Source organism: Phasianus colchicus, chromosome 5 (genome assembly GCF_987193195.1).
Source record: "Phasianus colchicus chromosome 5, bPhaCol1.hap1.1, whole genome shotgun sequence".
NCBI lineage: Eukaryota > Metazoa > Chordata > Aves > Galliformes > Phasianidae > Phasianus > Phasianus colchicus.
In genome coordinates, this window is record NC_143440.1 from 6,179,393 (window position 1) to 6,206,125 (window position 26,733).

Sequence of the window (26,733 nt, forward strand, 5' to 3'; positions counted from 1 at the left end):
CCCCGTCCCGCCTGCCCGCCCCACCCCGTCCCGCCTGCCCGCCCCACCCCGTCCCGCCTGCCCGCCCTACCCCGTCCCGCCTGCCCGCCCCACCCCGTCCCGCCTGCCCGCCCCGGAAGTGCGCGCTGCCTCGGCTCGGCGGTGTGGAGCTGTCATGGGTCGGGTGGTGAGCGTGGCCGCCTGTGCTCTCAACCAGTGGGCTCTGGATTTTGAGGGCAACGCCGAGAGGATCCTGCGAAGTAAGCGGGGCGGAGGCGGCGGGTCTGAGTGGGCCTGGGCCTTGTATCCGCGTTGCTGCTTAAGCTAATTGTTTTCCAGGTATTAGCATCGCTAAGAGCAAAGGAGCTAGATACAGGCTCGGTCCAGAGCTCGAAATTTGGTAAGGGCCATTGGATTATTATCTGCAATGAGTTGTATGCACTGTGAGATGTTTCTTCTCTGAAGAAGTTTTAATCCAATGACCATGGTGCTGATACAGCCCAAATCTTGACTTTCTTTTCCTTTTTATGCAGTGGTTATGGCTGTGCAGATCACTACTATGAGTCTGATACACTCCTGCATTCTTTTCAAGTGCTGGCAAAGCTTTTGGAGTCTCCAGCTACTCAGGATATTATTTGTGATGTGGGAATGTAAGTGTTAAGTGCATAGCTGTAGCTAGGATGGAGGGGCAAGCCTTCTGAGAGCATGAGCAGATGCTTCTGGGTACTCAGGGCTTTGCCCCAAACTTGAAATACATCTTAGGAATTACCGTACTTCCCGCTCTGCTCTCCATAAGAATGATTGTAACATACAAAAGGATTTCTAGAAGACAGTCCTTTAGAATCACAGAATTGTTTAATTTCTCGGATTGGAAAAGACCTTAAAGATTATTGAGTCCAACCACAACCTAACCATGCTACCCTAACTCTTAACAACCCTCTGCTAAATCATGTCCTTGAGCATCACATCCAAACTGCTTTTAAACACATCCAGGGATGATGACTCAACCACCTCCCTGGGGAGCCTATCCCAGTGCTTAACAACCCTTTCTGTAAAGAAAATTTTCCTGATACTCAACTTAAACTTATCCTGGCACAACCTGAGGCCATTTTCCTTCGTCCTGTCACCAGTGAGAAGAGATCAAACTGCTCTCGCTGCAATCACCTTTCAGGTATTTGAAGAGAGCAATAAGGTCTCCCCTCAGCCTTCTTTTCCCCAGACTAAATAGCCCCAATTCTTTCAGTCTCTCCTCATAGAGTGTATTCTTCAAGCCCTTAACAAGCCTTGCTGCCCTTCTTTGGACCTGCTCCAGCACCTCAATGACCTTTCTGTACTGATGTGCCCAAAACTCAAGGTGAGGCCGCACCAGTGCTGAGTATAGGGGAAGGATTACTTCCCTAGTCCAGCCCACTGCACCATTCCTGATACAAGCCAGGATGCCATTGGCCTTCTTGCCCACCTGGGCACGTTGCTGGCCCATGTTCAGCTGACTGTCCATCAGTACACCAAGGTCCCTTTCCATCCGGCAGCTTTCCAGCCACTCCTTCCCCAAGGCTGTAGGGTTGCCTGCGGTTGTTGTGGCCAAAATGCAGGACCTGACACTTGGCCCTATTGGAACTCATGCTGTTTACCTTGTCCCATCAATCTGGTCTATCCAGGTCCTTCTGTAGTGCCTTTCTCCCTTCAGGCAGATCAACACTCCTTCCCAACTTGGTGTCACCTGCAAACTTAACTGGGGGTGCACTCAATCCTCTCATCAAGATTGGTAATGAAGATGTTAAATAGAAGAAATTTCAGGCTTTTCTTTTTCTGGAAGATAGGAGAGTGAGATTTGGTAGCGAGGCCCTTTGAGAGAGTGGAATAAGTATTTCTTGAGAATCTACATTACTGGGACTCACTCCCATGGGTAAGCTTTTGGGTTAGGCCTTGGATTGTGTGCAAAACGAAGGATTCTATAAATTGACTGTCTTCAGGAATTCTACAGCTCACGTAGCTTGCTGTAAGTGGCAGATACCTTTACAGGCAATGTACATGTATGCCATGATCACTGAAGTCATTGTTAGTCAGGTGCCAAGAGCAAGTTGTGATAAACTAATTATAAAGTTAATGTATATATGTATGTGTGTGTTGGTATCGTAAATAAGCAAATAAGGCTACCTTTTCCTCACTTTGAAGTAGCTTAGGAGTACCGGGGAGAGTCAAGCTTGGTTAAGCTAGGCCAGCCAATAGCATGGTCGTGGTCTGTGTTTCTCAGGTGTGCCGGTGGTCTGGTAGCCAGAGGGTATATCTGCAACTGAAAAAAGGGCCAGTAAATAAGACTTTTGCAAACTTTAGAAGTTAAAACTTCATACATTGTTATATTTAATTCCTTCTAGTGATCTAATGTAGAAGTTTTATATTAACAGTTCTTGTGTAGTGGAGTAGATTCTGTAGTGAAGTTCTTTGTTGTTTTTATCTTTTCTTTGAAAATTTAATCTAATGAGCTTAGCCACTGGTAATTTTTCTCCTTACTTTTGCAGGCCCCTTATGCACAGAAATGTTCGCTACAATTGCCGAGTGATATTTCTAAATAAGTAAGATATTTCTAAATAAGTAAGTAGTTCCTTCTGTTCTTTTGCAGCACAAAGCAGGAGTATATCCTTTCAGAGACCTGTTTGGCTTTCAAGCAGGATTCTTCTGTGCAATCTAATGGATTGGAGTTGTTTTCCTGTCTTCTTTCCATTATCTCTTTTTCTCTTCTGTCTTTGTATAAACTAAATTTCCACTGCATTCTGAAGGATGCTTTGGAGAGCCTGGAAGCATTCAGTCAGAAACCTTTAAAAAGTTCTTTATAGCAGTTGTTTATGTCACAGTAGAAAAAAAATGAGTGACTCGATTTTTGTCACTGTTCTTATTCTTGTCTTATTTATCTTCACATCAGGTCTTAATTCACCCTTTCTGTTTTATTTTTTGTTTCAAGAAAAATTCTTTTAATTAGACCGAAATTATCATTGGCAAATACAGGAAACTATAGAGAACTTCGGTGGTTTACCCCATGGAACAAAGCAAGGTAGGCTGGCTACTGTTAAATTGTGTTTAAAAAGCACAGCTTTTCACTTGCATCTGCAGCAGAAGGAAGGAAATCTCTATCGCAGTGTGTCAGTGCAGCTGCATGGAGAACAGGAAGACAGAATCTATAGAGCTGCAAATAATTACAGTTCAGTTGAGCTTATTAAATGTAATCAAACTCTGAACTAATAAGCTTGGCTAAATGTTCTTGCCGTGTGTAGTGCCATCGCTTCCCTTTTGCATGCTTTCTAACTTGGTGCAGTTTGGGATTGGAGGAGCCCATTATTCTTGTTTATCTTCTTAATTGCTGCATGCTGTCCAGTATTGAGCTGGGAAACAGTGTGAAATGGGTAAGCTCAGTTAGAATATCATGATTGTGGAGGATTGTTGTCCCGTACCTAACTATGTAGCAAAATATGCTTGATGCACACCTCTGATGCTGCTTGCTCATTCTGTAGTCAAGGAATGGAGTTTCTGGGAATCTGTTCTCTTAAATAGCAGTCAGTTCTGGATAAGTTCACAGTTACTCATGTAGAAGCACTTCAGAAAGATAAACTTTTATTGGATATTTGAAATTTGTCTGTTCTTTGTTGAGTCTAGTTAAGAACTAGAAGGGAGCAAGCATGAAAGCTGTGCAGAGGTTATTGTCACTGCCACTTAACTCTTGGAAGGGTGATATAATTATTTCTGTTCATTCACCTTAAGCTTTGTTCATGCTTATTTCTCTGTAAAATTAGGATATCTCCCAAAAAGGTTTCCCACTGAAGAAGTCTATCTCAAGCTTTAGCTTTTGCTTGAAGACTTTTTGTTTGAACAGCTAACTATTCACTGGAAAATACAGATACAAATAGAAAGAAGCCAGAAATAGGCAACCTAGCACAGTTACAAAAACTTTTTAAATCTTGTTTTCTCATTGTTTACGATGCATTTCTGAAACCTTCCTGGAAAATATGAAGGTCGTCTTTTTTTTTTTTTTTTTTTTTAATATACAGAGAGTCCTGTACAACTGAAGTGCAATTTTTTTATTCACCATTGTGATTTATATAACTATGTATTCACAGTTTATAAATCTTCCTTAGGCATGTAGAGGAGTATCTTCTACCAAGGATAATTCAGGAAGTGACAGGACAGGTAAGTTTTTAATGGGTTCTTTTCTTTTTAACTTTAGGATTCAGCACTCTAAATGCAGAGCATTTGTGACATAAAGTGGTAGAACACCAAATCCTTATGTCAGTTGTCGTAAATTCAGTGGTTTCAGTGATAGTTGTCAGGCTAATTTAACTTAGCTTATATTAATATTTAGTTGCAAATCAAGTGACTTTTAAATTTGCCTCAGGTTGCTTCTTCCTAAAACATAAATGTGGTTCACACTACACAGTATTACGTGGTCTCTCTTTGTAGAACATTTAACTTAAAAGCAGCTGTCCTGATCTGAAGTGAAGCACTTCACCTGAATAGCACTGCAGTTTTAACATGAAATGTCAGTATAACTCGCACGTTTGCAGTTCAGAATTTTTTTTTCTGTTTTTAACTTAAAGTTGGCATAACATAAAGTACTTTGTGGTTGTTAGTTTGTCATTTCACAGAAGTGAGCACTCAGTTCTGTTCTAAGTTTGCAGATAATTTTTTGAATTGTATGAAATAGATTCTCCCGTTCCATGGGAGTAAGGATGTTCTTGTTTGTTGTTTTTTTTTTTCCTCAGGACACCGTTCCTTTTGGGGATGCGGTGCTAGCAACCAAAGATACCTGTCTAGGGACTGAAATATGTGAAGAGCTCTGGGCACCAAACAGGTAAAGGAGAAGAAATAGAAAATAAATTGAAATATACCTTGGATCTTCCAGAAATAAATGTTTCTGTAAAAATCTGCTCAATATTCCTTTATGTAGTGTATCTTTCACAGAGTGCCAGTAAGTTAAAATATAATGAGAAGCAAGAAATATATCATGGGTAAGTTTTCAATAAAGGGGTTCAAATTTATTGGTGCTTCTTTTTTTATATAAAACCTTCTCACTGTTACCTGCTACATGCCTTGTTCTGTAATTTCTGCTTGGAGAATGCGGCAGATCTACCAGAAACTGAGGACTGTGTTTACAATCAAAACATTTCATTTGTTTACTTCATCTTAAATAAGTTGGTTAGGTACTATTACAGGCCTGTATATAGTTCACTTACACTCATAAAAGTGTCAGGGAAAGTCTTCTTATCCTTTGGAATTGCATAGATATAAATGAGAAGCTTGCATTTCTCCTACCAAATTCAGAGAGCTCAGATCATTTTCCTGATGAAGGCTTTGTTCTCTGTAATGATCCTTGCCAGGCTACCATTAGATATGTTCAAGTGGATGGATTAGTTCTTGAGGAAAGTGAGTAATTATTGATCAGTAGTAGAATAACAAGACTGTGGTCCTGTAAAATCATTAATCGGCAGCAGAAGTACTAAGTTCAAAGGACAGAAAAGGAGATCTCATTCTGGTGGAAGATTGTAAGTCCTCCTTGTGTCAGTATCAGTGTTCTTCCTGAACGAGAAGTGGATTAAGCCATTCTTTCATGATTTTGTTTGACTGTAAGCCTAATTTCTGGGGTATCAATTCTGCCAGTAAGAATAATCTCATGTTATTCCATTTAAAAAATGTGAGAGTAGTAGCAGGTCTCATCATTTTCACAGGTAATAGAGCTTTGTTGCAATTGTCAAGTTAGAGCTTAAGTTCCTGCGTTTCTTAGGCTTACATCACTTTGATATATATCTATTTATCTATTAGATTAATCGTTCTACTTTGTATTTTATCCAACATCATATGATTAATAAAGAATATGCAGAAGGAAACAACTGAAGGTTATTAACAGAAGGAAAGCCTTGGTGCCCTTAAGTAACTTTTCTGTTATTACTTGAATAGTTCCTGTTAGAATTTAAAAATCTTCCCAATGAAAAAATCCTGTTAAGAATGGTCAGATAGAGGAGGGAAAAAAAAAAAGGTTGCATGAAAACTGTTGTCATTAACACAAGATAAATGAAATGTTCCAGAAGCCTTTCCAGATCTTCTAGTTCAAGTAATCAATTTCCTTATGACTGCAGCATGTGTGGCAGTTTACAGACAAACGTAGTGTGACTTTTTGTGTGAGCTAAGATAAAGAGAGAACTCAATGACATAAGTTGTATATTTGTTAGTGGTTTTAAATGGTACCTACAATGCAGGGTGATTGCCAGCTGATTTTTTTTCTGCCTTTTACTTTGCCAGCCCTCATATTGAAATGGGACTTGATGGTGTGGAAATTTTCACTAACTCTTCAGGGAGTCACCATGTGCTGAGGAAGGCTCATACACGCGTGGATTTGGTGAATTCAGCCACAGCAAAGGTACATTTAAGGATGGAGAGGTGGAGGAAAAAAAGGGACTTTTTGTGCATTTGTTTCCTCCCCAGAACAATCTCTTCTCCCATGAGCTTGATGGCTATGGCAGACCTTGTTAGTTTCTTTGGTGGTGGTGGTGATGTGTTTTTTTTTTCTTTAATCCTGAAATTACTTCCTCTGATTGAATCAGCTGCTATGCTACTGTGCTCTGAGGAGTCCTACAATGTGTAATGCTCTCATGTGAAGCATTGTAATAATTTTCAGCTCTACGACCCCAAATGCCAAAGGCTTTTAGAACCAATGATGTTGAATCCACTGCATACAGAGAAGCAACCAGTTTGGAAGGCTGTTAAGTGCTCATTCTGCCTAAAGAACAAACTACTGGTGGCTCTGCTTATTCTCCGCGTTCACGTGAGCCAAAGCAGTCTCCCTCCTCGTGCTTTATGTATTGAAGTTACAACTCATTGCCAGCTTCTTTTTCAGTCCATGTATGGAGATATTTTTCTGGCATATGAAGGATAATTTTGGATGTTCTTACATTTCCTTAAATTCACAGTTTCTTTTCTGAGCTTTGTTCATGTGGCAACATTTTCTTGGAGAAATAGCAGGAAGGGAAAGTAGAAATCAGTATTTAACCTTAGCCATTACTTGTTATCTTTGTACATAAAATTTATCTTATTTTTCTACGTTGAAAGCTGTGCTTATTTTAAAGAGAAACCATTTTGTCCCTAGACTGTCCCCATGTCTGTCAGTGATGAGGACAAAAATTACTGAATATATGTTGCACTATGACAAGTGATTATTTTTTGTGGCATAATTTTGCAGTCTTTGGTTACATTTAGCACTGTACTCAGATATTCCAGCCACAGCTTCTGTCATCATTTCCCTGCTTTCCTCAATCTCTGTATGAACATAGCGTTTCAGTTTTGAAGTGTAGCCTTCTCCACTTGGGCTTCATGAATCACTCTTCAGCTAATTACAAAAGATACATGTCTTGCAACAGCAAGAAAGTGATAGAGCTCCTTTTTACTACTATCTTATGCTATTATTTATTTATATTGTGTGTATAGCGTGTAAAGTACTTTTTCAAATGAAAAGAGTCTAAGCTCTAAACTTTTCACAACTTAGAGTATGAGAAGGACTCAAACAGCGAAAAAACATTTTGTCTTTTAACATTATCAGGTACTATAGTCACTATATCCAGAAAAATTGTTTTTCTATTTGTTTGTTTTCTTCCCAGAATGGTGGAATATATATTTTGTCTAACCAGAAAGGTTGTGATGGTGATCGTCTGTATTACGATGGTTGTGCCATGATTTCTATGAATGGAGAAATAGTTGCACAAGGATCTCAATTTTCACTCGACGATGTGGTAATCCATTCAGCCTATAATTAACTGAAGTTATAGCTGAAGTTAGAAGGGCTATGTTTACACTTATACAGTATCTAGTGATACTGGCTTCGTATCTTAGAGGCAAAAAATACATGTTTTTACTGTACTATTCAACTAGTTGAAAGGTTTTTCCTAACTGAATTGCCCAGATCTACAGTAGCTGTCCTGCTTTTGCCAATAGAGAGGAGCTGTCAAAATGGAAAAACTAAGAGAATGTTTGTGCATGAAATCACCACAGTACAGACTGTTAATTATATTCATGTATTTAAGCAAATAAGTGTGAAGATTACAGTGTTCTAATTATGGCCTGTGCTGGTAAACAAAGAGTGCTATAGGTTGATCTTTTCTCCTTTCTCAGTAGATGTGCTGTTGCAGCCATAGGCTTCACTTTATGTGCCATGCTGGTCACTTTCCCCAGCATGCTTCTTGACTTTCCCTCTAGTTCTTTGCTGCAACTAATGGTAAACCCATTCTTCAGCCATCTGAAAAGTGCTATTAATTTGTGATTTTTGGAGTATTCTAGTGTACTGTGTGAACTGAGGCAGTTACGTTTGTTTTGTAGTGTAAGTAATTAAAATGAATCAGAGGTGACTTGTAAAGTGAGTGTAAAGGTCTTTATTGGAAAAAGTCATGTGCATTTTCCTTCCCCAACGTTTCAGGAGGTGCTAGTTGCCACACTGGACTTGGAAGACGTTCGAAGTTACAGAGCAGAGATTTCATCTCGTAACTTGGCAGTAAGAGTTCTTTACAGACATCGTTCTTAAACTCTACCAAGTTTGAATAGTTACTTCAAAAATATTTGCGTGCCTTGATTTTTTTTTTTCCCCACACAGTATTTTATAGATCTACAGTTTTATAGGCATACATTACATTAAAATTTGTCTTTTTGACTCTTTTGTACTATTGCTTAGGCAAGTAAAGTGAATCCCTTTCCCAGGATAAAAGTGAACTTTGCTCTGTCATATTCTGATGATCTAGCTGTACCTATCTGTGTGCCAATCCAGTGGAAGCATCATAGTCCTGAGGAGGAGATCTGGTAAATACATTGAATCTGTTACTTGAAAACAATTTTTATAAGAATTTAAAACTAATGGAGATGAACACAATATCTATCTATGTTTAAGAAAGTATCTAATTGGAAGAATTGAAAGTTGACTTGCTCAGGTCTTATCCTATAACCCTCATAAAATTAGTGTATTCTGTGATTTCAGCCTTGGTCCTGCATGTTGGCTCTGGGACTACTTAAGGCGCAGCAAACAGGTAAAAACTTTTTGCTTTTTGTTCTTACCATGTACACCTTCTTCTGTGGTATGCAGGCAGTGCAGGTTGCTGTCCTGTCCTGTGCTGCTGCTAGTACAGGGTGACACTGTTAGTCTAAGGTGCATAGTTACCGGTAGTTCTTTCAGACTTAAAATAGGGAAAGTATGCTTTTCAAACCTCTTCCTTAAGGAGTCATGCTTTCTTTGAAAGTAGTAATCAAATAAGGGAGGGGATTTTTTCATGCATGATTCAGGCCTGTTTACCAGAATGTGTTTCTGAGGTAAAACACACATTTTTCTAATTTTGCATTTTGAAACTTCTTCCTCACTTTGTTTTCAAGGCAGGTTTTCTTCTACCTCTTAGCGGTGGAATTGACAGCTCTGCTACAGCTTGCATAGTATATTCTATGTGCCACCAGGTTTGCTTGGCAGTCAAGAACGGAAGTAAGTAGATATGCATGTCTTGCTAACAATGTCTGTTAATGGTGGAGGGCATGTTAGTATAAGCTAGGTGCAAGAGTTAATGATAAACTTTTGCCCAATTGTTTTAATGGAAACCGTTCGCATCTCTCCAGAAATTCCAGCAAAAACAAAAGTTCAGCTTTCAAGTTCTTTGATTTGGCTTTATAGGTTAAATTTTGGGTTTAGAATTGGTTGTGAAACTGAGACCAGTTTCTGTCTACAGTATTTTTCAAAATGTTGGCTGATGTAGTTTTGGCATTTCAGTTCATCATGAGATTTCTTTTTCCTGTTAAATTCAACACTGTGAAATAGTTGGGCATGATTCGAGCTCTTTAACCTGGCCTTGAATAGATTATGTGTATTAAGCTAGTCCCTTGTATGTATAGAATTATGATTTCTCTGGATCTTCCTTAAGGCACAGAACACAGGGATTTAATATTTCCACATTCAAAATCAGGATCAAGCTCATTAATTCTTTTTTTTTTTTTAGTATGAAAATATTCTAACATGCTTGGAAAGAGAGTTTGATAGTTAGATGAAGTTACCTTGTGAGGGACAATGTAAAACTTAATTGGAATACAAGAAACGAACAAGGTATTTCCGTATCTTGGGTAGCAGGAACACAGCGATATCTAGTACTATTTTATTTTTTTTCTTTTGTCCTCAGATGCAGAGGTGCTAGCTGATGCACGCAAGATTGTGCATGATGAGACCTACATCCCTGAGGATCCTAGAGAATTTTGCAAGCTTGTCTTTACCACTTGCTATATGGCCAGTGAGAACTCCTCCCAGGACACTCGCAACAGAGCTAAACTTCTGGCTGAGCAAATAGGCAGGTAGAGATTGGAAATTGATAGAAAAACTCGTGTTCTGGCAAAATAAAACAAAAAAAACCCTGCATGTAAAACTTTCAAAACTTAAAATAGGGAAAAAAGGAGAGCAATGTGTATGTGTGTTCAACATGAGCATTTCAGATATTATTTAAGTGTGTGAATGTGAGGCATGGTGGGAAGCATTTAAAAAAAAAAAAATTGGAAACAGTCTCAGGAAAATATTAGCCTTTCCTAAAACTTTTCCCACCAGATCTGAGTTGGGAGCAGCCTTAAAACATCATTTTATGTTTTCTTATATCACGTTGATGCTTTTTATCTAGTCAGGCCTTACTAGCTGAGTCACTTCTGCTTGAATTCTTCTCAGCTATCACATCAACCTGAACATTGATGCGGCTGTGAAAGCTATTGTGGGAATTTTCAGCATGGTGACAGGTCGAACTCCCTGTTTTTCTGTCTACGGAGGGAGCAGCAGAGAAAATCTGGCACTGCAGAATGTGCAGGTGTGTTTCACATAGGCTGAATCAGGTCAGACCCTTTGTTTGAAGTACTACAAAATGGTAGCAGTAGTGCTGGGGCCCTTCTTTTGAATTGCTGTGAAGACCTAAACTCATTGTGGTGTGTTCCTGAGGATTCATCACTTTGTACTAAATGCTTATCTACAACAGAAATCTCCAGTCTTGTGCATCTTCGAGAAGACCAAGGTAACTGTTGCTTGTGACTTTTAAAACGTCATAGAATGGTCAAGAGGAAATAGTGTGTGTCTGGATCTCATCACTAGCATAGGTCTGTATGCTTTTTAGAAAAGCATTCCAAAAGAAAGTTGCCAGGTCAGGAAAATGAGCAGTATAGTATTCTGACAGATGAGTCATGAGTCCAGTAGGATTGTGGCAGAATAAGGCATTGCTAACATATAACAGACTTTCCTCTGGTGAATATTAGCAGCTTTTCATAGGCTCTGTGTGATGCTTACTCATTACAATTTGTAGACCTCTGGTTCAGAAGGTAGTTTTTGTGCTTTTTGTTTTTTTAAGCCAAGGACTTGATCTTTCTTCCCCTGCTACTATCAGAGAACTCCATAAGCAAACACTGAACCTTGTATCACCTTTTCTGACAGTGGCTTAGCATCAGAAGAGTGTGATAGTTTGCTTGATGTCACGCACAGTTGGGGCCAGAATTAGAGATAGAATTTCATGTCTCTGTTGAGTAGTGTTATTTCCCTTGGAAAAAGTGAGTTTTAGAGTGCGGATGGAAAAAAACAGTTTTAGAGCTCTTGTGTAATAGAAAATGTTTCTTCTAATACTGTATAGGCAGATATGTTAGATGGCTTAACTGCATGTTCCATCATTCATGCATCCTTATCTGTGCATGTAGGAGACTGAGAATTGTAATAACTCCCAATTTTACAACTCAGAATAGAATAGATTTTCCCAATCATGTGAGTCTGTGGCAGTAGCAGATGTTGAACCTGGCTTACACAAGTGTTTGTTCAACATCCCCTCCTTTGTCTTCCTGCAGTAACAGTTAGCCCTCTCACATCTTGTTCTTTATGGGTTTGTTTAGAGAACTGCTAATTACATATGACTAGGAAAATATATTGCTTCTAAATATTAAGTTTTATTTTAATCTGTAGGCTAGAGTAAGAATGGTCCTTGCCTACCTGTTTGCTCAGCTGACACTTTGGACTCGTGGGATGCCAGGGGGGCTTCTGGTACTAGGATCAGCAAATGTGGATGAAAGGTTAGTAAAAGCTATGAATCTAAAACCAAGTGAACCGGGAACAAATCAGCGTTGTTCCTTAATGCCCCCAAATTCTAGAAGAGTATGTACAGAAGGGGTTTTTTTATTTAAAAAAAAAAAAAAAAAAAAAGATGGCAGTGAAATTGGTTGTTTAACTATTACCATTAGAATGGCAAAATTATGTACTTTTCAGAAGCTTAAGATGAAAGTATTCTTGTAGTTTTCCAATAAACTGCAGATATTTCTTTAGCAAGTTTCAGTAGAGCTTGCACATGCAGTTCCTAGGCTAGCTTTCCAGCCCGTTATTTGTTGTATTTTCAATTACACTATTAAAAATTGTGTTGTGAACTCTGAGTTAAAAGACAGATATTAAAAATCTGGAGTACTGCATTTAGATCTAGCTTTTGGGAGATAAACACTGTGGCACTGATAATAAAAGGTTGGAGGGTAGTGTGTATTGATTCTGTGGGAAGTTGGGATTTTTTGCTTTTAATGGGTCAGGACAGTATCTTAACTGATTTTGCACTAGATATATTGCTTTAGCCTAGGCAGTTTCACAGTGCTTTCTTGCTGTTCAAAATATCTCCCTCCTGGCAGTACCATGGCATTAGGATAGCTCTGGTTCAGCCAAATGCTTTTTTGTCCCATGTGCTAACAGTGTGCGGTCTGTTCTTGGTTTTATACCATATATATGACCTATCTAATATAAGCTGTTATTGTGCTGATGTTACATCATTATTATATAAAACTTTTGCTCAGTCTTCGAGGTTACTTTACAAAGTATGATTGTTCAAGTGCTGATATCAATCCCATTGGTGGAATCAGTAAGACTGATTTGAAGAACTTCATACAGTATTGCATTGAAAACTTCCATCTCACAGCCCTCAGAAGGTGAGTAGTGAAACAGTTATGCTAGGTGGCTGTATTTGCATGCTGCATTTTGTGGATTTGTTTGTGTTTGTTTCTTTTTCACTAAGATAGCTGAGTTGCAGTAACATAGAATCATAGAATCACTCAGGTTGGAAAAGACCGTAAAGATCATCAGGTCCAAGTAAAACCTAACCATATTACCCTAACCATATTAGCCTATCCCAGTGCTTAACAACCCTTTCTGTAAAGAAAATTTTCCTGATACTCAACTTAAACTTATCCTGGCACAACCTGAGGCCATTTCCCTTCATCCTGTCACCAGTGAGAAGAGACCAACCTGTTCTCGCTGCAGTCACCTTTCAGGTATTTGAAGAGAGCAATAAGGTCTCCCCTCAGCCTCCTTTTCCCCAGACTAAACATCTCCAGTTCCTTCAGTCTCTCCTCATAGAGCATATTTTCCAAGCCTTTAACAAGCCTTGCTGCCCTTCTTTGGACCTGCTCCAGCACCTCAGTGTCCTTTCTGAGGTGCTGGAGGTGCTGAGGTACTGAGGTGCCCCAAACTGAACACAGTAGTCGAGATGAGGCCTCACCAGTGCCAAGTACAGGGGCAGGATTACTTCCCTAGTCTTGCTCATCACATCATTCCTGATACAAGCCAGGATGCCGTTGGCCTTCTTGCCCACCTGGGCACGTTGCTGGCCCATGTTCAGCTGACTGTCCATCAGTACACCAAGGTCCCTTTCCATCCGGCAGCTTTCCAGCCACTCCTTCCCTAAGGCTGTAGGGTTGCCTGCGGTTGTTGTGACCAAAATGCAGGACGTACCTGACACTTGGCACTATTGAAACTCATGACAGCTTTTTTTATTGCAAATGTTTTTAAAGAAGTCTTCTGCTCATCCTTTTGTTTCCAAATTATTGTGTGCAATTACATAAGACCAATCTAAATGGCTGAAGGCTGCAAATGCCAGCAGCCTTAGGAGTGACTGTATGCAAGAACTTGTACTAATTCCATTGAGGAAACATTTTGAACAGACTGAATTAAGGAAACGTGTTTCATGTTTTTGATACAAACATAGCTTTTTTTAAGCCTGGGACAGCTTGCAGGTAACTCTTTTTGCAGATTATGCCCTCTGAATGTTTTGAGTAAAGCATTTGATTTTTAATAAAACAGACTGTATATACTAATGAGACTGGATAGATTTTGTTTTTCTTCTTACAGTATTATGGCAGCTCCACCTACTGCAGAGCTAGAGCCCCTGGTGGATGGACAAGTGTCTCAAACTGATGAGGTAATAGGCAGAGACTTAGAAATGCTCTGGTAAACTTTATCCCCACACTTGCTTTTTGTTCAATTGCTGTTTGCTTTTCTATGTATCTGTGCTTATCACTAAGAGTGTAATAAATGTCTTGAAGCCACTGATACGGCTTGGTGTCTTGCACCAGCATTACCTACATTGCCAGCAGTCTCTAAAACAGCAAATCAGATGTTTGTTGTTGTGATTGTTCTGTTTGTTTTGAATGATTTTTTATTTTGGGCACTTAAAAAGATGGCCATTCTGAAATGTTTCCAAAATGCAATTTCAGAGTTACTTAACTTCAGAAGTGCCTGTTGGTGCCCTGCTGTTGTTAAAGTTGGTTGGTGTTTAACCCCTGGCCTTTTCTCCCCATTCCCTCTTTTTTGTTATCTACTTACATAAGAGAGGACTGGTAAGCCTGACAGCTACTTATCATAGCTGTAGGTTATTCACCTGCAGGATATTATAAAACTTTTTTTTTTTTTTTTTTTTTTTTAAATAAAGGATTGCTTAATTAAAATGTCAGTTTTCTTCATTAGGAATTATTGTACTGACATATACTACATCTAAACTCCCAGAAGGGAAGATGAAGAAATCTTTCTCTGGAAAGACATGCTTTCACTAGCCAAATAAAATGTATTCCTTTAAGGTTCTGAAATCTCATATTTCATAGATCCCAATTCTTTTCTTTCACTTGTAATGCTAATTTTCTGTTTGTCTTTTTGAGCACTGAGAACTTCATTTTGGTGTATGTTTGTTTAAACTGGGTTATTGTAACTGCTCATAAAACTACTAATTGTAATTTAAATAGTCAGGGTTTTTTTCTGTGATTTTCTATGTGTGATTTCAGGCAGATATGGGGATGACATATGCAGAGCTCTCAATCTATGGTAAATTAAGGAAGATTGCAAAGGCTGGACCATACAGTATGTTCTATAAGCTGATTAATTTGTGGAAGGAAATTTGTACACCAAGAGAGGTAATGCAAAAATTAAATCATGTAATGTCTTTGCCAAAATAAACTGTTTAAAGGATGGTCAAAAGAAGTTCCTTTCACTTGAAAGAGATGATTTAATTATTCTCCTATATTTAGAGATGTTGTACAGTTGTAAGTAGTTGAATACGCTGTTAAAGCTTGTATTGCTCTCTTAAATTAATGTGGTTTGTTATATGTTAGAATGGTTAGAACAGTAATTGGGGAACTGAAAACAATTGCTACAGAACTGTACCTTCAGGAGAAAATTATTCCTGAAATGTGTATGGCTAACTGCTCTTGAAGCTTTTGGATTATGTATTCTGGAAGTCTTCCCTTTTTTGGCATAAAGGAGAATGCTCAGGTGGTCACCTGAATCTCCAAGGCTAGCGCTTACTGTTAGATTTCCCACAGGGAACTTCTCTGTTGGTAAATGTTAGGCACAGAGACCAAGGTGGTCAGAAAATAGTCTGAAATGCCTCTACCTAAAGGAATCATCCACAGTGATTTGTACTGGTAGGTAACTTACGTACTTGTTAGTGGTAGAAAGTGGGTGTGTAAAAGCTGGAATACAGTCTATAAGATGCTGTTCTCATTGAAAATTGTAAATTTTAAGAAATTTTGGCTGACTGAAAGCTATATTCTTTGTACACCAGGTGGCATCAAAGGTTAAGCATTTCTTCAGAATGTATTCAGTGAATAGGCATAAAATGACCACCCTCACTCCTTCCTACCATGCTGAAAACTACAGCCCGGATGACAACCGATTTGACCTGAGGCCTTTCCTTTATAACACCACCTGGTCCTGGCAATTTAGGTGTATAGATAACCAGGTAAACATTCTCAGCTTCTCAGATGTTCTTATTTGAAGCTCTCTCAATGGGGTAAGCTCAGTTCCTGTGGATCTCCCCTTCCAGCAGTTTTGTACTTCAGCTGCTTTTAAGAACATATTTATACATATAATAAAATGTTAATTAACTTGTCTGTGAAATGCAAGGCATGCTGTAATAGTGTTTCCTCACCCTGAAATCCAGAGTAAAAGCTACCATGTGCAGCATTTTTGTTTTGTAGGTCTGCATTTTTTTTTTTAACAGTTCTGAACTCTTTTTCACTGAAGATCAAGAGGAAGTTTTGTAAAATATTTTTATGAGGTTTGAACCAAAATGCAATTTAATGCTTACAAGAAATGTGAATAAGATCTTGTAAAGATCTAGGATATTGTTAGCCTTTAACTCAATTTTGTATGTAGTAACATTTTTGCATGCAAGAGCATTATCCATTGCAATTAGCTGCTGAAAATTACAAGTCAGGCTTGGGAAATAATCTGTTATTTGGGCAGCAGTAACCTGAAGTGATAATTGTTTATGATGGATAGCTTTCTGCAAGGCTGGAAAATAATTACTTGCAGTAATGAGTCAAGTTTGCCCTAATCAAGAAAGGGAATGTTGTCAGAGTTTTTACTTATTGTATATATTCAGCTAATCACTCTAGGATTACTGGTAATTGAGGTCTTGGAACTTAACTTGCACTTAAGGGTGTCTTTTTTTTTTTTTTTTTTTTTGTATAGTAACAGGACTATGAAAATATAGCATAAACTCTAAATGATATTGTGCTGCCAAAAAACACCTTTACTTTGGCAATCAGTGCTGAGTTTTCTTGTAGGAGAATGATGCTACCTCATGCCCATTTATGAAGGAAAACTGGTTTGATAGTTAACAGAAGAGAAATTTGTTGGATTTGTGGAAAACAGTTTTCCATTTATAGTGTTTTATACACACATATATATAATATAATAATATTATAATAATATATAATAATAATATAATATATATGTGTGTGTATAAAACACTATGAATGGAAAACTGTTTCCATATATATGTATATATCAAGTTGATTCAGTTATCCACCCTTTTAAAGTGGAAAATTCCTTCTATGTATGTTGTGGAAGGAACAGTGGTAAGACAAGGGTGGGATATGCCTGCAGGGAATTATCAGACTTGCCCTTGGAAACCTAATGCCATTAATCTCTACGTAGCGAAGTGTTCCATCTCAGTGAGAGAATCTTGAGCAGTTTAGAACAATAACCCTTGGAGCTGCAGTGGCACTATCTGCAGCTTCTGGTTTTGAATTATGGCTGGCATAAGGATGTATGGCCAGAGCAAGTAATTTAGCAGCTTCTAGTAGCCAGAATATTAATTGCTGTTTTAATAGCTGGTATCATTTGACTGAACAGCAACTTAGCTCAGAAGAAAGCTGGTGTGACCATCTCCAGGGATGAGTTATCTGCAATCTGTTTCCTGCTTTTTCCAGTGCTTACTGATCATACCACAATAATAGGCACATTTGGTGAAACAGAAGTGTCTGCCAAGCTGACTGTCTGTGTGACCATGTCATGACCAAAAACAGATGTTGAGGGCAGAAGATATGAATCATCTATTACAGTATGATTTTCCTACCTTTATATTGCAGGAACATAAAACTGGACTTTCCAGAGGCAAGGATACCATCCTGAGCCATCATGTTGTTGCTGTTGGGCTGCCTTCCCTGAGTTTGTGCATTTATATTGTTAATCATAACAGTAAATGAACTAAATGTAAAGTAACTCAATTTCTTAAGTGTTAAGAAGAGTGAAGGTTGGTCTTATTAAGATGTGTGCACGTGTGTGAGAAGCATTTCCCTGTGTTCATTTTTTTTTTTTTAGTTTTTATTATGGGTAAGGTTCTAGTTTCTGGCCTGATCTGATCTGACATGTGTCATTGAAAAGGATGGTCTTACCTTCCTTTCTGTTTCTCCTGACATGGCTTTGATGCTTACTCCTTGTCAGCCAAATTAAATCAGCCAGCTGCCACAAAAATAGGAATGGATGGGAGCATGCAGCTGGGGGCAGCTGAGAAGATGGGCAGGAAGAAAGTTTGAATTTCTCTTTTTACTGCAACTGACAGAGCCTGTTCACCTCTGACATCCCCGAGAGTGCATCTCACTGTCAGTTTCTAATAAATCGGCTCTGTGCTGATTGGAGATGAAAGTACCAGAGATGTTAAATGCACCTTAGTTTTACTACTGAATCTGTTCATTTTTATCTTGCAGGTGTCCCATCTAGAAGAAAAGGAAGGAATATCCGTAGCTGAAGATACAGACTGATTTGCTTTCTTGTTTAATATTGGTGATTAATTTGTCAGACAGCATTCAAATCTGGAGTGTGCTGTGATGATGAGGAGAGACAACCCAAACAATTGTTGGAATGATCATTGTGAGTGGTATTTATAATCAAGCTCTTTTTTACTCCTCTTTGATTTGTCTCTGCAATACACTTCAGCCCTAGCCTAGCTAAAGAATCATTCATTGAGAATTTTCATCAGCTACTTCAATTAATTGCCTTTAATTGAAAATACTTAAAAGTAGGGGACTCTTGTGAAATCGTATACATGTGCGAATGCTGATTGATTCTGGTTGTTTGGAAATTATTTTTGAGTAATATTCAACTGAAAGAATAGAACTGAAAACAGGTCTGGCACGTGCTGTTCAGGGAGGGGAAAATCATTTTCCTTGGCAATAAACTTCTCATTTTGTAATGGTAATTTGCTCTGCTCTCATTTTACACGACTGTTGTGTATGTAACATTAGGTGTGTAACCGGTCCGGCATTTCTCCTTCTTCCTGAAGCTGTCAGGAAAATAAAGAAGGAAATGCTTCATTTCTTCAAGTGAACGCAGCTGGTTGCTGTGGTGACGAGCGCCTTCCGCCGGAAGTGACGTCGGGGGTGGGATAAGCTGTCAGCTGGACCGGAAGTGCCGGCGTGATGGCGGAGGTGGAAGCGGCGGGGACCGGGACCGAGACTGGAGGCAGCTCCGAGTCTGGGAACGCAGCGGGAAGCGGGAGTGGGTGGCGGCGGCCCCACGGTCCGCTCCAGCGGTATTATGGACCGTCCGCAGCAGAAGCGGCAGAGACGCCCCCGGACCCTGCTGATATCAACGGGCCCCACTTCGACCCGGAAGTTTTTCTCACCAAGGTGACCTTTGATCCCAGCGTGACCCTCTGCCCTCGCTTCCTTTGGAGGACCCCCGTCGACCCCTCCGAGGTGTTCGTGTAGGCCTCCTAACAGACACCCTTGTATGGATGCCATAGGTGTTCCTGTAGGGAACTCCTTGTGTGCAGTTCCACGGATGTTAGGTCTGTGTTCAGAGCCCTGTTGGGGCACCAGAAGGTCTCTGTGGTATCGTCTGTGGAAACCTTTGGAAAAGATCCTGTCGCTTGCTGATGCGAATTCTTATGGAAACTCCTCCAGTAGGTCACCATTGGGTCCCTGAAAGACCCTCAGACCACTCAAAGGACCCTGTTGGGGATCCTATAAAGGGGTTATTTGGGCATCCTATAGACCACCTTCCTCCAGAGAGACTGCTTAGGATCTTATAGATCCTTTTACAAGGATGGTACTGTGGCTAATGGGGACTAATGGATTTCCAGCAGGACCCTGAGCTTCCATTGGAAGCTCATTTGCAAATTCCATTGGTAGAGGTGGAGTCAAAGGCACATTTAGGGGCTTGAGTGGCAGTTAAGAGTTCCCCAGGCGGTACTTAGGGCTATGGAGGAACAGCTGGAGGGCTCTAGAAGTCAAGTAGAGGTGGAAAGGAACACTTGAGGATCACAGAAGCACATGTAGAGGCTTGGCTGAAGGGATGGAGGATTCCAGGAAGGCTGTTGGAAGTTCTCGGCGGGCCAACAGGGTGCAAGGCCAGGGGAAAGTTATACCACTATTGCTGTTCCTCCAGGTGCGCAGTGAGTGTCGCCTGGGGGAGTTGTTGTCCCGTGAAGCAACGCTGGGGCGGGAGATCCGTGCTCTCGACAGTGACATGCAAACGCTGCTCTACGAAAACTACAACAAGTTCATTTCTGCCACAGGTGAGTACCTGGTAGGGACCCATGCATGTTGAGAGGACCAGAGGGTTCCCAGGAGTATGAGGAACCTATGTGTCTTGTTTCTTCTCTCCAGACACTATCCGAAAGATGAAGGTCGACTTCCGGCGCATGGAGGCAGAGATGGATGATTTGGCCTCCAACATGGCAGCCATCAGCGCCTCCAGTTCCCGTGTCAGTGCTGCGTTGCAGGACCAGCACCGCCGTGGTGCTCAGCTGGCTGGTATGGGGTGAGAGAGACCCTAAGAAGGCAGATCTGGGGGTGTGGGGTGGCAGATCTTGAATGTGGAGAACTCTGAGAGGACAGATCTTGGGGTTTTGTGGTGCTAGATGAAGATCTTAAGGTTAGAGGAATGTAGAAGTCCGATCTGGGGGATTGGAGGGACAGATATGGAGGTTTGGAGGCTCAGATCCGGAAGTTGAGATCAGGTCTGGAGGTTAAGGGAAAAGATTTTGAGCTTTGGAGGTGCCTTGGAGTTGGATCTTGGGCTTGAGGAAATTAATCATGGAGTTGAGGGAACTTTAGGGATAGACTGAGGAGGGCTGGGATGTCAAATGGAGCCAGTTTGGGGGGTGGTGACAGGTCTGGTCTTTAGAGATACAAATAACAGAGTGTTAGGGAACCCTAAGGTGCATGTTTAGTCAGGGGGGAGGCAGGTAACAGTGAGTGGGGAAGATCTGGGAATTATGGATTCAGTAAGGGTAGATGTGGGGTTATTAGGCAGGTGGTTTGGGGTGAGGTGAGGGCAAGGGTGTTGGGTACCAAGGGGCAGATCTGAAGGTTAGGGGAATCCCCAGCGGGCAGATCAGGCTCCCGGTCCCACTCTTTCATTAGCTCCTCTGATGCTGGCCCCAGCCCTAACTGCACCCCTAACACTCCTCCAGGGGTGCAGGCACTGCTGCGGAAGCTGCAATCCCTTGTGGAGGTACCAGGGCGGCTGCGGCGGTGGGCAGCACTAGGAGCTGATCCTGCACGAGCCCTGCACTGCTACGCCCGTGCCCGTGCTGTACTGCGCCACTACCGCCACCTGCCCTCCTTCCGTGCCATCGAGGATGAGAGCCACTCCATCATGGCTGAGCTGGCCCAGCGCCTCCGTGCACGCCTCCGGTATATTCATTGTGGAGCTGACTGATAGCAGCTCCAGGAAATGTTGTGGGTGGTTTTTTTCGTTTGTTCATTCGTTTTTTAATGTGTTCACTCTGGAACCTACTGATGACAGCTCTGGGAAATAGATGTTCTTGGGGAGTATTCACTCTGGAAGCTAAAAATTCCAGGAACCATCCATGCTGCAGAATATTCATAGAATACAGGGCTAATTCTGAAGAGTACTGAGAACTTTTACAAAATTATGGTATATGTATTTTTTTCTCATGTTTGTGGTATGGAACTAACTCAGGAAACTTCCTAACAGTTGTAGTTTCTTTTTGACTACTATTTGAGTTATTGTGAATACTGGAATAATGATTTTAATCACTATTACTGCTGTTAGCTGTGGAATATACAGATGATATTAAGTAATTTTTTCTTCTTTGTTATTCAATAATTATTGTTAACCCTGAAGCCTACTGATGACCCTGATTGCTTTTTTGCTTTGCCACCATTAACCCTTTAAACCTTCTACCACTCCCAGCTAACCCCTTCATTCCTCCCTCCCTCCAGGGATGACACCTTGGAACCAAAGGAACTCACTGAGTGTGTGGAGATGCTGCTGCAGCTGGAGGAACCACCCGAGGAGCTGTGTGAGGAGTTCCTGAGCCAGGCTGGTGCCCGCCTTGAGGCTGAGCTGGCAGCGCTGGAGGCTGAGTTGCCCCTGTCTGACCCCTCTGGCACTGCTTCCACACCACCTCCTGCCTCCGACATCCTTGACTTTGTTGACCGTGGCAGCTCAGCCTTTGTGAGCAACCTGTGCCTCCTTGCAGCCTCATACCGCAGCCTCTTTGATGGGTGCCCCGGGGCCAGGGATGGCCGCCTGGAGGCCTTTGCCTCCACCCTCACCACCCGCTACTTCGAGCTGCTGGAGCGACGCCTGGCCCTGGAGCGAGGTCTGGGTGACACGTCACTGTTGGTACGGGCGCTCGACCGTTTCCATCGCCGCCTCCGTGCTCTCCTTGAGCTGTTGCCTGCAGCCGGGGCCGAAGCAGGTGCTGCACTGGTGGCCCGAGCAGCGCGTGAGCGGGTGGCCCGCTATCTGCGGGCACTGCAGACCTTCTTTCTGGGGTGCCTGGGTGATGTGCGCCAGGCACTGGCTGCACCCCGGCCTCCTGGCAAGGATGGCCCTGGATTGCCTGACCTCTTGGCCACGCTCTCTTCCTCTGTTCTTGGTCAGCTCAAGGCTGTCCTGGCCTACGTGCAGCTCTTCACTGCCAGGGATGTTGCCTTTGCCAGCCTGCCCTATTTCAAGGTGAGCTTGGGAGTCACTGGGATGATTTGGGGGTGGTTTGGGGATTGCATGGGTCAGGTTATGCATTGCAGAGGGCAGATTTGGCTTCATTGGAGCTCTTTAAAGGTCATTGGGCAGACTGGAGCTTGCGCAGAATGGATTTGAGGTTGCAGAGCTCATACTGGGGGACAGTTGGGAAGTGTGCAAGGGGCTGTTAGGGACTATGGAGGAGACACTGAGCTCCAAATGCATTTTTGGGGATGCAGGGGAGCTTTTTGATGGTCTCAGGGTGGTATTTTGGGGGCAAAACCCTCTGGTTTTGGTCACGGTCATATCTGTATGGTTACATGAGTGTGATGTCAGTGCCCAGAGGCAGTTCTGTGGGGTGCAAATGAAGCTTTTAATGGTGCAGTAATAGCTTTTTGGGGTGAGAATGTGGTATTTTGGGGATTGTAACCCTCCCATTTTTGATCACAGGGGGAGTTCTGTGTCGAGGCGGTGCGTGAAGGGCTGGTGGTGGCCTTCGTGCGTTGGCTTTGCCGTACTGCTCGGGGCTTTGCTGACAGTCCAGCTGAGCGAGGTGCCCCTGCAGCACCCCCAGCACTGCTGCTGCTCCTTGCTCGTCTATGTCTTGACTATGAAGCCACCACTATCAGCTACATCCTCACTCTTACTGATGAACAGTTCCCTCCCGAGGTAAGCCCCCCAGCTGTCCCCTGTTGGCCCCAGAATGGGTAAGAGGGGACCCTGACTGTTCCCAGATGTGACACTGTGGCCCTGAGTTCGTGAGTGTCCCAGTGTCTGTCCATGATGTGGTAGGGGACCCCAGATGTCCTCAAGGGGATCCTCCCTGTGTCCCTCTGTGTTTCCGTCTGCATCCAGAATGTGGTCCCTCCTCTGCACATGGATGCGGAAGTGTCCCCCAGGTGTCCCAAAGGGCAGCACAGAATGTTCCCAGGAGGCAGTGGGGAAATGCATGTCCCCAAGTTCCTCCAAATGCTACAAGAACATGAAGACAACAGTGACACAGCAGCATATGCAGCAGCCTGGAAAGCATCCTTTGTTCCTCCAGGACACAGGGCCAGCGGTGACGCCAGGGCCAGCGCTGTGTGCTGAGGCACGGGGAGCGGCGCAGTGGCTGCTCGACCACTACGTACAGGTCCAGGGTGCTGCGGTGTCACAGATGCTGCGGAAGAGCGTGGAGACACGGGACTGGTTGGGCACAGTTGAGCCCCGCAATGTCCGTGCTGTCATGAAGCGTGTGGTTGAGGACATCACTGCCATCGACGTCCAGGTCAGGGCAACACTGAGTCCCTGGGGAGTCTCCCTTGGTGTCCCTAAGTCTGGTGTCCCCAGAATGTCCCAAATGTTCCTGGGAGGGTTTTCGAGTTTCAGAGGGTCCCTGCTGGGGAGAGGCTGACATCCATGGAAGGTCTAGAGAGGATCCCTATGGTCCCAATAAGATCCTTAATGATTTTAAGGGGATCTGGAGGGGTTTGGAAGGATCCCAGGGGGACTAGGAGGTTTCAGAGGGTTTTGAGGGATCCTGGTTGGTTTTGGGAACCTCAAGATATTTTGGGTGAATTTGAAAAATACTGAGTGATGTGATGTTGCAGGTGGGGCAGCTCCTTGAGGAGGGAGTGCGGCGGGCACAGAGCAGTGACTCGAGCCGACGTGCCTTCTCTGTGTACAGCAGCTCACGGGCACCGGGACGCTATGCCCCCAGCTACACTCCCAGGTCAGCTCTGTGCCCCAGGCCACCTCTTGGTTACTCCCCAGTTACCCTGGGTCACACCTTTGTCCCCACATCCATGACCATCCCCATGTCTTCCCAACTGTCTTTGGAAATATGTCGTTGGGACATCTCCAAATATTCCAACTTTCCCCTATTGTCCCCATGTCCCTGTGGTCATCTTCACATCCCAAACTGTCTCAATATCCACCCACCTCCTCTGGCTGTCCCTGCATCCCCAAATAGTCCAAATATCCCTTGTTTATTCCCAACTTCCCCAGCTGTTTCCGTCTTCCCTTCTGTTCCCATGTCTCCAAACAGTCCTAGCATCCCCTGATGATTCCCATGTGCCCCATGTCTATGTCCTGTGACTCTCTCCATGTTCCCTGACTGTCCCCACATCTGCTGCCCATCCCCATTTTCTACTGTTTTTGTGTACCCAAACTGTCCTCATAGCCCATCTGTCTTGGTATCCCCTGACAATCTTTGTGTTCTCTGCCTCCTTCCCTTGTTCCCTGGCAATTCCCTGATTTTCCCACATATCGTCCCCTTATCCTCTGACTGTCTCTGCATCTCTGATCGTGCTGCTTTCACCATCCTCAGCGCTCCCATGGACACCCACCTGCTCAGCAACATCCAGAAGCTCTTCTCTGAACGCATTGACATCTTCAGCCCTGTTGAGTTCAACAAGGTGAGGCATGGGAACACGTCAGTGTCCCCAAGGGCAGCTCTTGACCCCACATCCAAAGGCCCCAAAGCTGTCTGCCTTCCTACCTGTCACATGCCCCTGGTGACCTTGTGTCTCAAGTTCTGGGGTTCCCTAGACCAGGACAAGCATGTCTGGACTCGAGGGAGGTCCCTGGGATGTGGTCCAGGATGAGGGAGTCCCCATGCCCCTGTTAGTGGGACTGGTCCATCCCCAACAGGGCATCCCTGACCTCCCATGTGTCAGAACTCAGGACATCCCTGGGGGCTGATGACCAGGATGAGGGTTGTCTCCTAATTCTTACTATCCCCAAGTAGATGTGGTGCAAGGCCACCCTTTGTTGGGCATCTCCTGATGCCACTTGTCCCCATGTCCCAGGTGTCAGTGCTGACAGGGATAATCAAGATCAGCCTGAAGACACTGCTGGAGTGCGTGCGGCTGCGAACTCTGGGGCGCTTTGGGCTGCAGCAGGTGCAGGTAGACGGCCACTACCTACAGCTCTATCTCTGGCGCTTTGCTGCTGATGAGCGTGTGGTGCAGGGGCTGCTGGATGAGGTGGCTGCCAGTGCTGCCCACCGCTGCCTTGACCCTGTCCCTATGGAGCACAGCGTTGTTGAGCTCATTTGTGAGCGTGGGTAGGACCTGAGGGCACCTGGGGACATGGGTTGATGCACAGGTGAGGGGGCACAGGAGCCATCTGTGTGACCTCATGTATTTAAGGACACTCCATGTGTTCCCACAATGACATATACAGACATATCACACCCTCACACCTGTAAGGTCACCCCATGTTCCCTTCCAGCCCCAATAACACCTCACAGTCTCTTCCCACCCCAGTGATGCCAACCCCATGTGTTACTCCCCCAGCCCCAGTGACATGCCACTTCATTCCACTTCTTTGGTAACATCCCCCTACACGTGGGACATGCTGCATGCAGCCCATGTGTCACAGTTGAGGACAATAAATAAAATGCATGCAAGTTAAGCTTTGTCTCTGTGCCTGGATGCCTGGGGGTGGGAACTCTCTGGGTGCAGGGAGCACTTGAACACCTGAGTTCCTGCTAGGTAACAGGGGGACAAGGGCATACCCAGCCCCTCATGTGAGCACCCAGTGCCTCATGCAAATACCTGTTTCCTCCTGGCAAACTTGTACAAGCACCCTCTGCGCACCATTGCATCCTGCGTAGTAGTTACCACCAGCAACAAAACACATCTTTTAGTGACGCAAGGTTGAAAATGTGATAAGTGAAAATCAAGGTAAGAGAGTGTTTTGTAGAGCTCTTAGCTGTGGTTGCTGCTTTGTGACCCAGTTTTAGCAGTTGAAGATCTGACATTTCAAAACTTCTCACTTCTGTTCTTGATTAATGAGAGGAAACTTGAGAATGTCTCTCATTGCATTCCCTCCTCCTTCCCAAGCCACTAATTTGAAATCGTGGAGAAATAATTACAGGCTTCTGAGTGCAGGACAGGAGGGAAAAGGACAGCGCCTCGCACTTTTCTCCCCTGGTAGGCCTTTGCTGACATGTTCAGAGCTGCACCTGCATGCCTCAGCCAGCCTGCAATCACTGTGCTAGCTCTGTTGAAGCAGGGAGCTAGACTGGCACTGCGCTAACTCTCCGTTCTGACTAGAAAATGTTGTACATCTTTAAGTAGTGTGTTAATTGCATTAATACTTAAGAAAATTTGAAGTTATTCTGTGTGTAACACATTAACATAACAGTTGAGAGGGTTACCATTAGATGGTGCTAGAAAACAGTATTTCAAAAAACAGCTCAAGCTTCATGCGAATTCTTGCTTTATCCT

At 43.0% G+C, this 26,733-nt stretch overlaps 2 protein-coding genes across 9 annotated transcripts; both read left to right on the top strand.

Annotated features, from left to right (window-relative positions):
* The first annotated feature begins 63 nt into the window (after window positions 1–63).
* NADSYN1 (NAD synthetase 1) lies at window positions 64–18,776 on the top strand. Of its 7 annotated transcripts, none has more exons than XM_090140213.1 (22): window positions 64–239; window positions 304–379; window positions 513–629; window positions 2,499–2,552; window positions 2,939–3,028; window positions 4,107–4,158; window positions 4,731–4,819; window positions 6,265–6,382; window positions 7,617–7,748; window positions 8,429–8,503; window positions 8,681–8,805; window positions 8,981–9,029; window positions 9,370–9,472; window positions 10,158–10,326; window positions 10,688–10,823; window positions 11,954–12,060; window positions 12,820–12,951; window positions 14,150–14,219; window positions 15,076–15,204; window positions 15,855–16,031; window positions 17,668–17,746; window positions 18,286–18,776. In XM_090140213.1, exons 1-22 carry the CDS (start codon window positions 155–157, stop codon window positions 18,324–18,326), a joined length of 2,205 nt encoding a protein of 734 aa, XP_089996339.1. In that variant the 5' UTR covers window positions 64–154; the 3' UTR covers window positions 18,327–18,776. The 7 variants fall into 7 exon arrangements, with proteins under 7 accessions (XP_089996339.1, XP_089996336.1, XP_089996337.1 ...); XM_031607345.2 differs by having other exon boundaries at window positions 66–239; window positions 319–379; XM_090140210.1 differs by lacking the exon at window positions 17,668–17,746 and having other exon boundaries at window positions 65–239.
* A 109-nt stretch (window positions 18,777–18,885) lies between these two features.
* VPS51 (VPS51 subunit of GARP complex) lies at window positions 18,886–25,915 on the top strand. Of its 2 annotated transcripts, none has more exons than XM_031607343.2 (10): window positions 18,886–19,206; window positions 19,967–20,096; window positions 20,188–20,334; window positions 20,997–21,219; window positions 21,772–22,513; window positions 22,970–23,188; window positions 23,565–23,786; window positions 24,109–24,230; window positions 24,828–24,915; window positions 25,309–25,915. In XM_031607343.2, the coding sequence occupies exons 1-10, from the start codon at window positions 18,997–18,999 to the stop codon at window positions 25,567–25,569; spliced, it is 2,364 nt and encodes a 787-aa protein (XP_031463203.1). In that variant the 5' UTR covers window positions 18,886–18,996; the 3' UTR covers window positions 25,570–25,915. The 2 variants fall into 2 exon arrangements, with proteins under 2 accessions (XP_031463203.1, XP_089996335.1); XM_090140209.1 differs by lacking the exon at window positions 18,886–19,206 and adding an exon at window positions 19,252–19,481.
* Window positions 25,916–26,733: the final 818 nt, after the last annotated feature.